The following is a 14,692-nucleotide window of genomic DNA, read 5'->3' as shown; positions in this document are numbered from 1 at the left end:
TGTTTTGGTTGATACCCATTTGGACTTGAGAAAGGCAAATTGGGAAAAATCACTCTATGATCGAGAGTTATTAAATGGGTAACGTAGAGTTGAGAGCTATAATACACCCCAATCAACAAAACAAGAATTAAGGTCTTTATCCCATTAGACAAACACCTAGGTTATGGTCACAGCCCTAGGCCTTTAAACTATTTAGAAAAACACCAAAAATACTGATTCGCTTCTAGTTTCTTTTCTTAGCTTATAATTGCTAGAGTAAAATTAGAATTAGAAATCGAAACCTGTGTGGAAGTGCAATTTAGCTATTCCTTTCTCTTTCGTCAAGTGTATACTCCTAACTCCCCTAGTAACTCCCTGTGGAAATCGACCCCGACTCTTGTTGGGTACTATTCTTCCAACGACCGTTTCCACTCACTATTGAGTGCGGATTGGACGTGGATTAATTTTTGGCACTGTTGCCGGGGAGTTAAAACGGTGTTAGCTATATATTTGGGTGTGTTTTTGGAATATCTTCTTTTCCTTCTGTGTTATTAACTTGTGTGAGAAATCGTAGGTACAACCATGGCGAACAATGAGCTCGATAATTTGCCTTTGGGGGATGTGGATGTTGAGGATGAGCAAGTTGATGAGGTTCCTCTTGAACCTCAAGCCAATAGAATAGGTCGAGTGCCTCATGAAAATGTCCCCGCTCCACCTCCACCTCCACCACGAGCGGCTCTACACCGGATATTACCTAATGAAGGATATGCAAGTGCAATAGTCATTCCCCGTATTAGGGCGAGCAACTTTCAAATCACCAATGTGATGATCACTTTACTTGAGCAACGGGGTTTCTTCACCGGTGCTCCAACTCAAAATGTGTACAAACTATTGAAGGGGTTTGTGGATACTTGTTGGGGGAGCAAACAAATAAATGTCTCTGAGGATGCATTGAGGCTAAGACTTTTTCAATTCTCTCTATGGAGGAAAGCTTTATATTGGTTGGAATGTTTTCCGAACCATTCCATTCACACTTGGGATGATTTGGCCAAAAAGTATATTTCTAAGTTCTTCTCTCCGGGGCACATGGCTACACTTCGAGATGAGATTTTGGCATTCAAGCAAGAGTTGAATGATCCACTACATGAGATATGGGAACACTATAGAACAATGGTTAAGGAATGTCCCAACAACGATATGACAGAGAACATGATTCAACAAACTTTATATCGTGGGATTAACACAACCAACCAATGTGTAGTCAATCAACTTGCCGGTGGAAACTTCATGACTATGCCTTATGTGGAGGCATGTGAGATTTTGGATGAGATGGTGAAAACGTCATTGGCTTGGAAATTCCGGGCCAATGTTCCACAAGGTAACCCAAACGTGATCCACCTTCACAATGAGTTGCAAGACCATGGGCAAGCCATTGTCGAGTTGACAACCACCATGGCACAACTAGAAAAGGCCCAACTAAATCAAGTACAAAATCCTAAGCAAGTCAATGCTATGGAGAGAGTGAACATGATGGTAAACAAAAGGAGGACCAAGGATCTACAAGTGCAAAATCGAGTGGAGAATTATGTGCAAGAAGATAGTGGTTTTGAGCAAGATGATTCTTATAATGAACAAGAGGAGGAAGTACAATGGCGACCTCAAAGAAACAAGGCAATTGAAATTCTAACAATCAAGACAATTGGAGCGGAAACAACAATCAAGAGAATTGGCATAATAACAACAATCAAGGAAATTGGAGTGGAAATAATCAAGAAAAATTTGGGAGGTAACAATCAAGGCGGATAGAACAACAATCAAGGCAATCGGGAATCGGGTTTTCAAAGGCCCCCGATGTATCAACAACCAAGCAACCAACCTCCTTATCCTTCCCGTGGTTCAAGTTCTTCAAAGAACAAAATGGGGCGTATTGAAATTATGTTCAAGCAAATGATGGAAAAGAATGCCGATTCGGATACCTAACGTGCCTCACACAACACATCAATCCGCAACATAGAAGTTCAAATGGGGCAAATCTCTCAAGCTCTAAATTCTCATCCTAAGAGGGCACTACCAAGTGACACGGTAGTAAACCCAAAGGGTGGAAACAACACGGGACATTCCATGGCCGTTACTACAAGAAGTGAAAGAGGTGGGAATGCACTCACCTCAAGTCAAAGGCAACTTGTGGATGATGAGCAAGTGGTACAAGAAGAGGAGATCCCGAACAATATGGTGCAACCCAATGATGAAGTTCGGATTGATATTGATGATACTGTGGAAGAGACTGAAGAGAAGGTGAACTTGTCTAGGGATCACATTATTGAAATATCGAAGCTGGTAGTGCAAAAGGCTAAGGCACCATTGCCTAAGCCTCCACCTCCATACCCTCAAAGACTTGCCAAGCAAAATGGTAAGAATCAATTTAAGAATTTCATTAAGATGATGAAGAGTCTCTCAATCAATGTGCCATTAGTTGAAGCTTTGGAACAAATGTCCGGTTATGCCAAGTTTATGAAGGATCTCGTGACAAAGAAGCGTTCAATAAATTTTGAAACTATCAAAGTCAATCATCAAGTGATTGCAATTGTGCATTCAATGGCTCCTAAGTTGGAGGATCCCGGTTCTTTTACGATTCCTTGTACAATTAGAAATTCCGAGTTTGCTAAAGCTCTTTGTGATCTTGGGGCAAGTATCAATTTGATGCCCTATTCGGTTTTCAAAACTTTAGGGATTGGGAAACCAAGACCCACTTCTATGAGATTAAAAATGGCCGATCGTACCATGAAGAGGCCTTTGGGAGTGATTGAAGATGTCTTGGTTTGTGTTGATAAATTCATTCTTCCGGTGGATTTTTTCATTCTAGATTGTGAGGTTGATTATGAAGTGCCGATTATTCTTGGGAGACCTTTCCTTGCTATGGGGAAAGATCTTTGTGATGTTGAAGCCGGAGAGCTTACATTCCGGGTTGGTGATGAAAACATGGTATTCCATGTATGCAAGTCCATGCGGCAACCAAATAGCAATGAGGTGTGTTCGTTTGTGGACTTGGTGATCAATGTTATTATTGATGATACAAGTTCTACAATCAATGTTAGTGATATGTTGGAGGTCGTCTTTCTCAACTTTGATGATAACGAGATGGATGGCTTCATGGAATGTGTGAACTCTTTTCAAGGAATGGGGTCGTATAACTATGCACCCCGAAAATTATCTTTGGATCTTGAAAATAGGACAACTTCTCCTACAAAGCCTTCTATTGAAGAGCCTCCCACCTTGGAGTTGAAACCATTTCCTCCGCATCTTCGGTATGAGTTTTATGGCCCTTGTTCTACTTTACCGGTTATTCTTTCCTCTTATTTGACTAACATGCATGTAGATTCCACATTGGCGGTGTAACAACCTGGAAAATTTCAAAGTACTTAAGTATAAAGCCCCGTAACATTTCGCAAACGAATTCAAGATTTCGTGGTGCCGGAGTAGGTATACGTGTTTGAGGATTTTAGAAATTCTTCGCGATGAACTTGCTCACCGCGGCTCAGACTTTTGGGTTGAACAATGCATTGGAAAGTAAATTTTTTTTTTGGGAAGAAGAAATGCACTTCTGTGGCACAATATGCGGCCACAAAATCACTCTGCGGATCGTATAATGGCCGCAGATTGAGACAGTCTTTTGGGCTATTTTTATGTCATTTTCGCGGCCCATTATGCGACCGCAAAACCATTTCGCGGGTCGCACTCTGATCGCATATCTAGCTTTGAGATTTTTCGGAGGGAGGTTCTACGACGTATTATGCGACCGCAGAACAGGTCCGTGGGCCGCATAATGACCGCAAACCGAGTCAGATTTCAGCAATTCTGGAGGGCAATTATGTGGCCTATTCTGTGGATCACATAAGCATTATGCTTTATTTTGGGTTTTTAAAACCCAACCGTACTTCGTTAAATAGACAATTTGTACCATTAGTGAGCCAAATATCTGATGTTTTAGAGAGAAGTGAGAGTGTTTTAGAGAGAGAGGAAACCCTAGGCTAATTATTCATCAAGTCTTGCTCAAATTTTGGAAGATTAACAAGTAAAACTCACCAAAATTGTATATGAAGTTCGTATTTTGAAAATTATTATGTTTTAACTGGACATTTGGATATTGTTGATTGTGACTTGCTATTTCTATGTGTTATCTTTTCTTATATGGTCATTCTATTTGGAAGAGGACTTTTAGCTTTACATACTAGTACTATTCGACAGTACTAATGTCCCTTTTGCTGGGGGCGCTGCATCTTTAATGGATGTAGGTGGATCCACAGCAGGCGGCATTGATATGTGATAACGGTACACTTTCTTCAGCTGACTTGGTGAGCCCCCTTCATTTCGGGGTCATGTATCTTGTGTTTCCCATGCACTGTGTTTTGAGGTATAGTCGGGGACTTGTCGCCGACATTTGCCTATTACTCTTCTATTGTACTTTGAGGCTCCGTAGACAGGTTATAGGCTATGGTTGATATTTGGAATTGAACTAGAAATGTTGGTATTTGGAAATCATGTTTCTTCATTAATTCTATAAACTCGTAATATTTTTGAAAATTATGAATGAAACTGTTAATGGGAATAAAAAGGAAGTTGTTAATAAAATCTTTTAAATGTTTGATTAATGGAGTACATCTCCTCTTTATTCATAAATAAGTTTGGGTAGAAGGTAATCTAACAGGCTTGCTCGGCCGGGTTCTCTCGATTGAGCACCGGTCGTGCTCCCCGAGTTTGGGGCGTGACAGGCGGTGCTACACAAAAGAAAGAAGGTTATTGGGTGGACATTGGCGGATATTCGATGGATAAGCTCCGCCTTTTGCATGCATAAGATCAAGTTAGAGGATCGAGCCAAACCATCTATAGAACATCAAAGGAGACTCAATGAGGCTATGCAAGAAGTTGTCAAGAAGTAGATTATCAAGTGGCTGGATGCCAGGGTGGTCTACCCCATCTTCGATAGTTCGTGGAATTCTCCGGTTCAATGTGTCCCAAAGAAAGGGGGCATGACGGTGGTCACCAATGACAAGAATAAGTTGATTCCTACAAGAATGGTGACCGAATGGAGGGTTTGTATGGACTATCGGAAGCTCAACAAAGTCACAAGGAATGATCACTTTTCACTTCATTTCTTAGACCAAATGCTCGATAGTTTGGCCGTCTGTGCTTTCTATTACTTTCTTTATGGGTATTCGGGCTACAACCAAATTCTTATTGGACTGGAAGATCAAGAGAAAACAAGCTTTACTTGTCCCTATGGCACTTTCGCCTTCAAGCGGATGCCATTTGGTTTGTGCAATGCACCAACGACTTTTCAAAGGTGTATGATGGCTATCTTCACGGACATGTTGGAGGACTACCTTGAAATTTTCATGGATGACTTCTCGGTGGTTGGGGATTCTTTTGATGATTGTCTTGCAAATTTGGATAAAGTATTGGCTAGATGTGAAGAAACAAATTTGGTGCTTAATTAGGAGAAATGTCATTTCATGGTCGAGGAAGGCATTGTCCTTGGCCACAAAATCATAAAGTATGTAATTGAGGTTGACAAGGCAAAATTTGAGGTGATTTCTAAACTTTCACCTCCAACTTCGATAAAGGGTGTGCGGAGTTTCTTAGGCCACGCGGGGTTTTACCGGCGTTTCATCAAAGATTTCTCTAAGGTGGTGAACCCGTTGTGCAAGCTTCTTGAGAAGGATGCTAAGTTCAACTTCAATGATGATTGCATGAGGGCTTTTGAATTATTGAAGTTCAAGTTGACAACTACTCCCATCATCACCGCTCCAAATTGAAGTGTCCCTTTTGAACTTATGTGTGATGCAAGTGACGTAGTGGTTGAGGCTGTTTTGGGGCAACACATCAATAAAAATTTTCATCCGGTCTACTATACTAGTAAGACCATGAATAGTTCCCAAGTCAACTATATCGTTACGGAGAAAGAGCTCCTTGCCATTGTGTTTGCAATTGAGAAGTTCCGCCCATAATTGATGGGTGCAAAAGTCATTGTCCACACGGATCATGCGGCGCTTCGGTATCTTATGAGCAAGAAGGACTCCAAAGCTCGGTTGATGAGATTAGTGATTTTGTTGTAAGAGTTTGATAATGACATCCAAGATAGAAAATGGAGGGAAAACCAAGTGGCAGACCACTTGTCTCGTTTGGAGGAGGAGGGGAGGCTGCATGATGGCCTTGAAATCAATGACTTATTCCCTGATGAGCAACTCTTAGCTATTTCAATGAAAGAGGTGCCATTATTCGCAGATCTAGCAAATTTTCTTGTGTGTGGAATCATTTCGGATGAGTTCTCTTCAAACCAAAGGAATAAGCTCAAATTGGATTGTCAAGATTATTATTGGAATAAACCATACCTTTTTCGGATTTGTACGGATGGGGTGATTAGAAGATGTGTATCGGAAGAAGAGCAAGATGAAATTCTTGGGTATTGTCATTCTTTGTTATATGGTGGTCATCATGGTGGAGCAAGAACGGTGGCCAAAGTGCTTAGTTGCAGCTTTTATTGGCCCACTCTTTACAATGATGCAAGTGAGCTAGTGAAGAGAAGTGATGAATGTCAAGGGGCCGGTGGAATCTCAAAGAAGAATGAAATGCCTCTCATAACCATCTTGGAGATTGATATTTTCGATGTGTGGGCTATTGACTTCATGGGACCTTTTGTTAGTTCTTGTGGAAACACCTATACTTTGGTCGCAGTTGATTATGCATCCAAATGGGTTGAGGCCATTGCTTTACCCAATAACGAGGCAAGAAGTGTGGTGGCTTTCTTAAAGAAGAATATTTTCACAAGGTTTGGTACCCCACATTTTATTATAAGCGATGGGGGGTTATATTTTTGCAACAAGAATTTCAACACTTTGTGTAGCAAGTATGGTGTTACTCACAAAGTCACGACCCCTTATCACCCAAAAGCTAGTGGGCAAGTAGAAGTCTCCAACCGGGAGATAAAGAGTATTTTGTCCAAAATACTGAATGCTAACCGGACGGATTGGTCCAAGAAGCTTGATGATGCATTATGGGCTGATCAGACGGCTTACAAAATACCTATCGGAATGTCTCCATACCGGTTGGTGTTCGGCAAAGCTTGTCATCTTTCGGTGGAATTAGCACAAGGCCATGTAAGCTCTAAAGAAGTTGAATCTTGATTGGGATGTAGCTGCTAACTTGAGGGTTGCACATTTCAATGAATTAGATGAGTTCCGGTACCATGCTTATGCAAGTTCGTCCTTGTACAAAGAAAAGATGAAATATCTTCATGACAAATACATTTGGAACAAAGAGTTCAATGTGGGCGATCTTGTATTGTTGTTTAACTCAAGGTTGAGGATGTTTCCCGGGAAGATAAAGTTTAAATGGAGTGGTCCTTTTGAAATTGTGGGTGTGACACCTTTTGGTGCATTAGACTTGAAGAACAAAAATAATAAAGTATTCTGAGTCAATAGTCACCGAGTGAAGCACTACTTGGGGAAAGTTGGAGATATCCACGTCGTGGCGGTCATTCATTTCAATTGATGGTATTTTGCGTCGTACCGTGATGTTAAATCAGGCGCTTCTTGGGAGGCAACTCATGTTTCTTTTCATTTTCCTTTTGTAGTTAGGTGTTGTTTTTATTCTAACTTGATTTGAAGTGTGCTGCAAGGGTGTGTGACTTACAGGAATTGTTGACATAGATCTGGCTAAGTGTTACAAGAATTGCGGACCGCAGTTAAAATCTGCTGATCGCACATTTTTTGGCTGCTGCAGCAAAAGAACATTGCGGTCGCGCGATTAGCTCGTGGACCGCACAAATGAGAGGGTAAAAATACCAACTCTCTGAAGTTTAGCCTGTCAGAGAAAAGGATGATGTGCAATCGCACATGAAATCTGCGGCCACAACTTATTTTTAGCAAATTCACTAGGCGATGTGCCTAAGGCTAGTTTTTATATATATAATAAAAACAAAAAAAACAAACACAAAGTAGCATGTTGTATTACAAAGAGTAAGACCATAAAATATGTCTAGTACATATATCTTATTACCAATTTTGGGCCTGTGATACCCAAAACTGATATTACATTTTGATCTAGACAAACGCGTAAATTTTTTAAAACGTAGCCAATTAGAGTAGTGGCCATATTCTGTCCGCATTGCCCAGAAATTGACCATCACTCCTTGTGTAGTGTAGACTCCCTTATGCGCTGATACTATCACAATTGTGAAATGAACTTCCATGTAAGTGATTTGCGTCCAAGGTTGGGAATTAGGCAGCTTCTCCATGCTTGCCCGGAATATTGAAAGTCTGGGCAGTATTGAGTTCTTGATTGTGCATCTGTTGTAAGAAACTCCATGACTCTCGATCGAATTGTTCCATATGCTCATGAGAGTGCACAAAAATACCCACCATTAATGCTGAACATATGGACTGATGCGTACATACAATCCGCAGTACTATCCATCTATGAACGATCATGTTGTCCATCCCATTTGTCAACAGCTTTTCATGGCTTTTTGTCGTTTGATTCCATATTTTCCAACCATGTTTGTCATCCTCAATAGTCCCAAATAGCATGTGTAGCTGAAATTTGTTCCCTAGTATGTCCATCTTACCCGTAAAATGATCCGAAAAACCTGTACCTGACCTTATTACCCTACCGTTTCTGGGCAGATTGATTGTGTGTGCTCCTTCAGCACCAAGGTGTTCTACCATGATTTTTTCCTGTCTTCCTGTATGTGCTGTTGGATTCTTAGAATCGTTTGGATTTTTTATCCACAAACAATCACTTCCACATGCATGCTTACTAGTTTCCACCATGCACCAGAATTGTACACAGATAAACTAGTACATTTTAATGAGATTTGCGTGTGATTTCCACTGTAGATCTGAGTGAAAACCTGGATACCTCCCTTCCTGAACCTTTGAGGAGTTGATATGCCATAACACCTCATTTGTTCCCAAGTTTGTTTGCCAAAGACACATACCTCTCATGAATGAAGCAAAGAAAAGTCTGGGCATTGTCCTTCTTATGCGTGCAGAAACTTCAGCTGGACTTGTTCTAGGAGGTGTTCTACTGAGTTTAGTCTTCAATTGTGTCCTCCCTTTGAGCTGTGACTCCTTATAGATTTGAGCAGTGCTATGTGTGTGTGACTCTAGCATATGGCCATCTAATTTTGGATTCAAAATGGCACTGCTGGAACATATAAAGCTCGATTTTCTCTTTGCTTCCATGCTTGTGCTTATCTTTGGTACTCCTTCAAGGGAATGATCACTAAGTGTTAATACCACCCTATGAGCTTGCACCAAAAGATAAGGCATGGACACATTATCGTCTCCTACAAAAAAGCAAACATTGTTAGCATAAACCAAAACCACCACCCTTTCCTCTATAAAGATTTGAGAATGGTGATCCATCATGACATCCCTTCTCTTATTCTTTCCCGTAGCACGCCTTTCCTCCTTCCCTCCTAACTTCTTGCAACCTTGAAACGCAAATATAGACATTGTAATTTGTCATCATTCACAATCCTCCTCCTATATGTGTCTAGATGGTGAAATCCATGGCATTCAATAGATCTAACATCCAAACCGTAATTTGCCAAATGATACGCCAATTTGTTCCCTTCCCTATCAATATGAGACACTCTACCAGTACATACCTCCAGCATTTCCTTTATTTTCTCGACCTGCTCAACAATAATCCAAGGAGGTTTTCAAATTCCTTCGATAACCGTTTTGAGCAACATAGAATCTGTTTGGAGCCAAATATTAGATAAAGCATTATGCATACAGTACTCCAAGGCCTCAAGAATTGCTATTGCCTCCGCTATTGTGTTTGTCACTTCTTGAATTCCCTTGCCTCTCGCATAGATAACATCTCCATGTTCATCCCTTAGCACATAACCAATCGCACTCCTGCCTAGGTTTTCCCTTGATGCCCCATCAATATTGATTTTTATCCACCCTTCCATTGGAAACTCCCACAATACCTTATTTACCTTCAACCTAGGTGTGTAATTCTCCATCATTTGCAGAATGTCTGGCCATCTATATGGCACATTTCGAATACCTAGCTTCCTCACCTTGACAAGCGACTGGATTGTGGTTGATACTTGGTACACAACTCTGTTAATAGACACCACATCTCCATATTTGTAGCTATTTCTTCTCTTCTATAACTCCCAAACTATAATGCAAGGTAGAGCTTAAAATATTGGTTGAAGCCTTGGAATCACCTTTACTGTCCAGCATTTCACAAATGTTTGGTTTAGATTTAATCCCTCAAAAGATATCCTTGCAAAAGATAAGAAGTATGACCACACCTTCCTAGCTGCATATGATTTGAAAAATACATGTGCCACTATTTCTTCCCCTGAATTCACACAACACCAACATCTTGAAGGCATACAATACCCCATCCTTTGAATAGCATCATCTAATGGTAGTTTTCCTCTCCATAATTTTCACATAAAGAATGAGATTTTAAATGGAAGCCCTTTCACTCACATATTCTTATATGTGATGGCAGTATCTCTTCTACTCCTCTAAAATTCCCATGCAGATTTTGCTGTAAATTCACCTCGAGTTTCAAGAAACCATATTGGTTTGTCCAGTACATCAATTGAATCTGGAAGTTTCACATTTTCCAGAATATGTCAGGCAAGATCCTGTGGCAATATTTGTCTTATTTTGTCTTCATCCCATGTCTCCTACTGCACCCAGTGTTTTGAAAGGCGTGGGCGTAAGGCGAGGCGTTTTACATATGCCTCAGCGGGGCGTAAGCCCCATAGGTATTTAGTTTTTAATATTTTATAAAATAATATAATGACAGTAAATATTTATAAACAGGTAAAATTCCATAAAAATTGAAGAAAACTATATATATGTGTGCTTCATCCCCACAAAAAACTAATCAAAATAATCTATTATGCATTACTTACAAGCACAAGTAATTTGAGTCTAAAAAAATAAAGTTTTCTATATGGAGGAACAAAAAAGATGATTAACCTGCAAAGCTGCAATTTGAACTTTGAATTTATTGCTATGAAGAAGAATGTAGTTCTCTTTGTATTTGTAAAAAAATTTAATATTCATTGCTTTTGGAAGATATTAGCAGACTAGCGGACAAGATAAAAAATTAGAAAAATCATGAATTAGGGCTTAAATCAATAAAAAGGTCTTTACTTTTAAATTTAATACTTTTGAGTTTCTTTTTAAACCTTTTGAGTAATTACCAAACTGACTTTTGAGAATTTGGATATTATATGAAGGACTAATTCAACAAATTTTGTTTTAATTTAAAAAAGTCTATGGGGCTTACTCCTTACTAAAAAACACGCTCCGAACGCCCGGGCATATGCCCCAAATTACGGGGAGTACGCCTCTTGAGACTTTCGCCCACACCATCGCCCCGTGGCATTTTTGGTACGCCTCACCTCGGGGTTCGCCCCAGAAATGCCTTTTAAAACAGAGGCTGCACCACATCATAAATATTATGAATTGTTTCATCACAAAAGAAATCTGGAGGTGTAACGGAATAGAGAGCTCCCAATCCTGTCCAATTATCAAACCAAAAAAGCGATGATCCCATTCTTGGTTGCCATAATATGTGATGCTCAACAAGATCCCTTACTTCTAACATCTTCCTCCAAATATGTGATCCATGTCTCCAAGGTACCACCAATGCGTTCATCTTCTTACAATACTTTTGACACATGAAAGAGGTCAATAAAGATGGTTTAGTTCTAAAGTTCCACCATAACTTATAAAAAAGAGCTTTTGACACATCATGTAGAGATCGAAAGCCTACACCCCTTTCCTCACATAGCAGGTATAGTTTATCCCAAGATGTCCAGTGTCTCGCTCTTCCATCTACTGAATTACTCCCAAAAAAAACTTGCAAATAATTTGTGCAACTTATTGATCACGAAAGCAGGAGGATTGACAGCTGAGAGCAAATGGATTGGCATACTTTGCAAAACATGGGATATTAAAACTGCCCTACCTTCAATCGATAACAACTTACCTTTCCAAGATTGCAATTTATCGAGTACCTTATTAATGAGTCCTTGATAAAAAACCATCTTCCTTCTTGTGTAAAAAATAGGACATCCAAGATAAATGAATGGAAAATCTTGACGACCAATTCCAGTGATCCTTTGTACCTTGGCCACAACTTCTTCACTTGTTGAATGATGTAGATACACGACTGACTTTGCCTTATTTATCAACTGTCCAGAGGCGGCTTCGTAGTCACTTAGTACATCCATGATCAGTTGAAGCGAGGTGGAATCCGATGAACAAAAAATGATGGTATCATCTGCGTATGATCGGTGATTAATCTTAGGACTCCACTTTGGTAACCCATAGCCACAAAAATATAAATTCAAGTGAAGTGCATTCAATCCCATTGATAATGCCCCAGCTGCCAATATGAATAGAGTAGGCGATAATGGATCACCTTGCTTAACTACTCTAGTAGATTTAAAGAAACCATACGGTTGCCCATTGAGAAGAACTGAGTACCAATTGTTAGATACTAAGCCAAAAACCATGCCTATGAATCTCTCACAAAAGCCCATTTTCCTCAGTACCTTGGTCAAAAATAGCCAAGATAATCGATCATAAGCCTTCGCCGTGTCTAATTTAATTACCATATTAGGCCCTGCCTTGGTTCTCAGTCGCATATCAGTGATTATCTCTTGAGTTAATAAGACATTCTCCACAATGCCTCTACCCTTCACAAAGCTTGCCTGTTCATCAGAGATAAGAGTAGGAAGTATGTTCACTAACCTCTCATGTATGACCCTTGAGAAAATTTTGTTGACGAAATTGCTTAGGCTAATAGGCCTCATATCTAAAAATGTAATCACCTCCTTCTTTTTTGGCAATAAAACCAAATTTTTGTGAGTCACAAACTTAGGTAGATTTTACCCATTAAAGAAAGCTTTCACCATTTCCACTACATCCTCTCCAATTATATCCTAGCAGTATTGAAAAAACTTCCTATTAAAATCATCTGGCCCTCCAGTGCTCTCACTATTTAATCCAAACACTGCCAGTTTAACTTTTTTACAAGTAGGCTGTCTCATTAAATCACAATTCTGCTCACTATTCAGCAAATGCGGAATATGATCTAATAGCTCAAAAGAACTAGGGACAGTAGCTTCAGTAAATTGATCTTGAAATAATCTCACAGCTTTGGCAGCCGTTTCGTCATTCTCCTCTAGCCAATTCCCATCACTAGCTTGAATTCTTCTCAATTGTAACCTTTTTCTTCTTCCATTTACTTGGACATGAAAGAGCTTGGTATTTCTATCTCCATCTTGAAACCAAGACATACCTGATTTTTGCTTCCAAAATTCTTCCTCCAACGCCAAGTACTTGAACAATTCTGCCTGAACTCTTTGATGTCTCTCCCTATTCTAAATTGTAGGACTCATCTCAAATTGTGTTTCGTGCACCTTCACCACCTCCTCTAGGAAAATATCACCATACGTGGCTTTGCTCCAAATTGACAAGGCCTTTTTTAGCTTCTTCAACTTATATTTAAACAAGATGAATGGATTGGCATGAAAATCAGCTGTCCAGTTTTCTTTCACCACGTCCAGGAAAGTGTGATATTTGGTGCAAAGATTTAAAACTCCATACGAGGATGAGTACAACAGGCAGATTCCAATTCCCAGGATAATAAGGCTAGAAGAAGAGTGGAACGACCTGGTCACAATGCCTATGTACTCCCGAGTATTACGTCTGGATTAACGAGCAAGAAGAGATGGCCCGGCCAAGCAGAGAAAGTATAGCCTGGTTAGAGGACACAATTGCTGCTTTGTAGATTTACCATGAGATCCTGCCACATTACCTAGTGACCACTTCAGTGCATTGTCAGGTGGTAGACAGGAACAGTATTAGGATTGAAATTTAGCAGCATTGGACTATGATCTGAACCAATTTTTGATAGATGAATGATCTCCAGCCCCGGCCAAATTTGTTGTAACTCCATATTTGCTAAGCATCTGTCGAAACATTTAAAAATACAATCCTCTTTAGCACGCCCATTCCACCATGTAAAATGCTCCCTTTGAAGCCCAAATCTAATAGATTACATGTGTTCACGCAATGCCTAAAGTCATCAACCTCATTTATATGAACATGTAGTCCACCAAATTTTTTCTTCCCATCCCAAATGACATTAAAATCTCCACCAACGAGCCAAGGGATTGTCATGTGTAGTGCCAATACGTACATGGAGTCCCAAAGCTCTATTCGTTCTACTGCATCACATTTAGCATAAATGAGGGTAAGAATAAATTCCTTATTATCCTCAGTGTTTACTAACTTCACAGTAAACTGTTGCACCATGTCCATCAAGATTGTAACATCATATTTCGCATCAAAAAATGCCCAGATTTTGTTCGAGGTATTGACAATAGCTTGAGCAAAGCCAATTCTCCTCCTATATCTATCTAGTTTTCTACTCTATTGCATCGGTTCCATCAAGCCAATAAACTAAAAATTATGTTGTCTATGCATTGTTATAAGACTTTCAAAATATTTATTTGTGTTCACCGATATAATATTCCAAATCATAGCATTCATCACTAATTATTGGATTTAGATAATGTCCTCCTTGTTTGAACCCCAAGTGCTTGCACACTAGGAGTTTCCTTAAACTACTTTTTTCTGCCCCTACCAGCTGATTT

General features: G+C 39.8%; 1 protein-coding gene across 1 annotated transcript; it reads right to left on the bottom strand.

Annotated features, from left to right (window-relative positions):
• Positions 1-12,973: 12,973 nt before the first annotated feature.
• Positions 12,974-14,351, bottom strand: LOC142169595 (uncharacterized). The gene is made up of 2 exons (XM_075231478.1): positions 14,028-14,351; positions 12,974-13,414 (listed from the first exon to the last, which is right to left on the bottom strand). Exons 1-2 carry the CDS (start codon positions 14,349-14,351, stop codon positions 12,974-12,976), a joined length of 765 nt encoding a protein of 254 aa, XP_075087579.1.
• Positions 14,352-14,692: the final 341 nt, after the last annotated feature.

Source organism: Nicotiana tabacum, chromosome 15, assembly GCF_000715075.1.
Source record: "Nicotiana tabacum cultivar K326 chromosome 15, ASM71507v2, whole genome shotgun sequence".
NCBI lineage: Eukaryota > Viridiplantae > Streptophyta > Magnoliopsida > Solanales > Solanaceae > Nicotiana > Nicotiana tabacum.
This window is presented reverse-complemented; position numbering and strand designations above follow the sequence as displayed.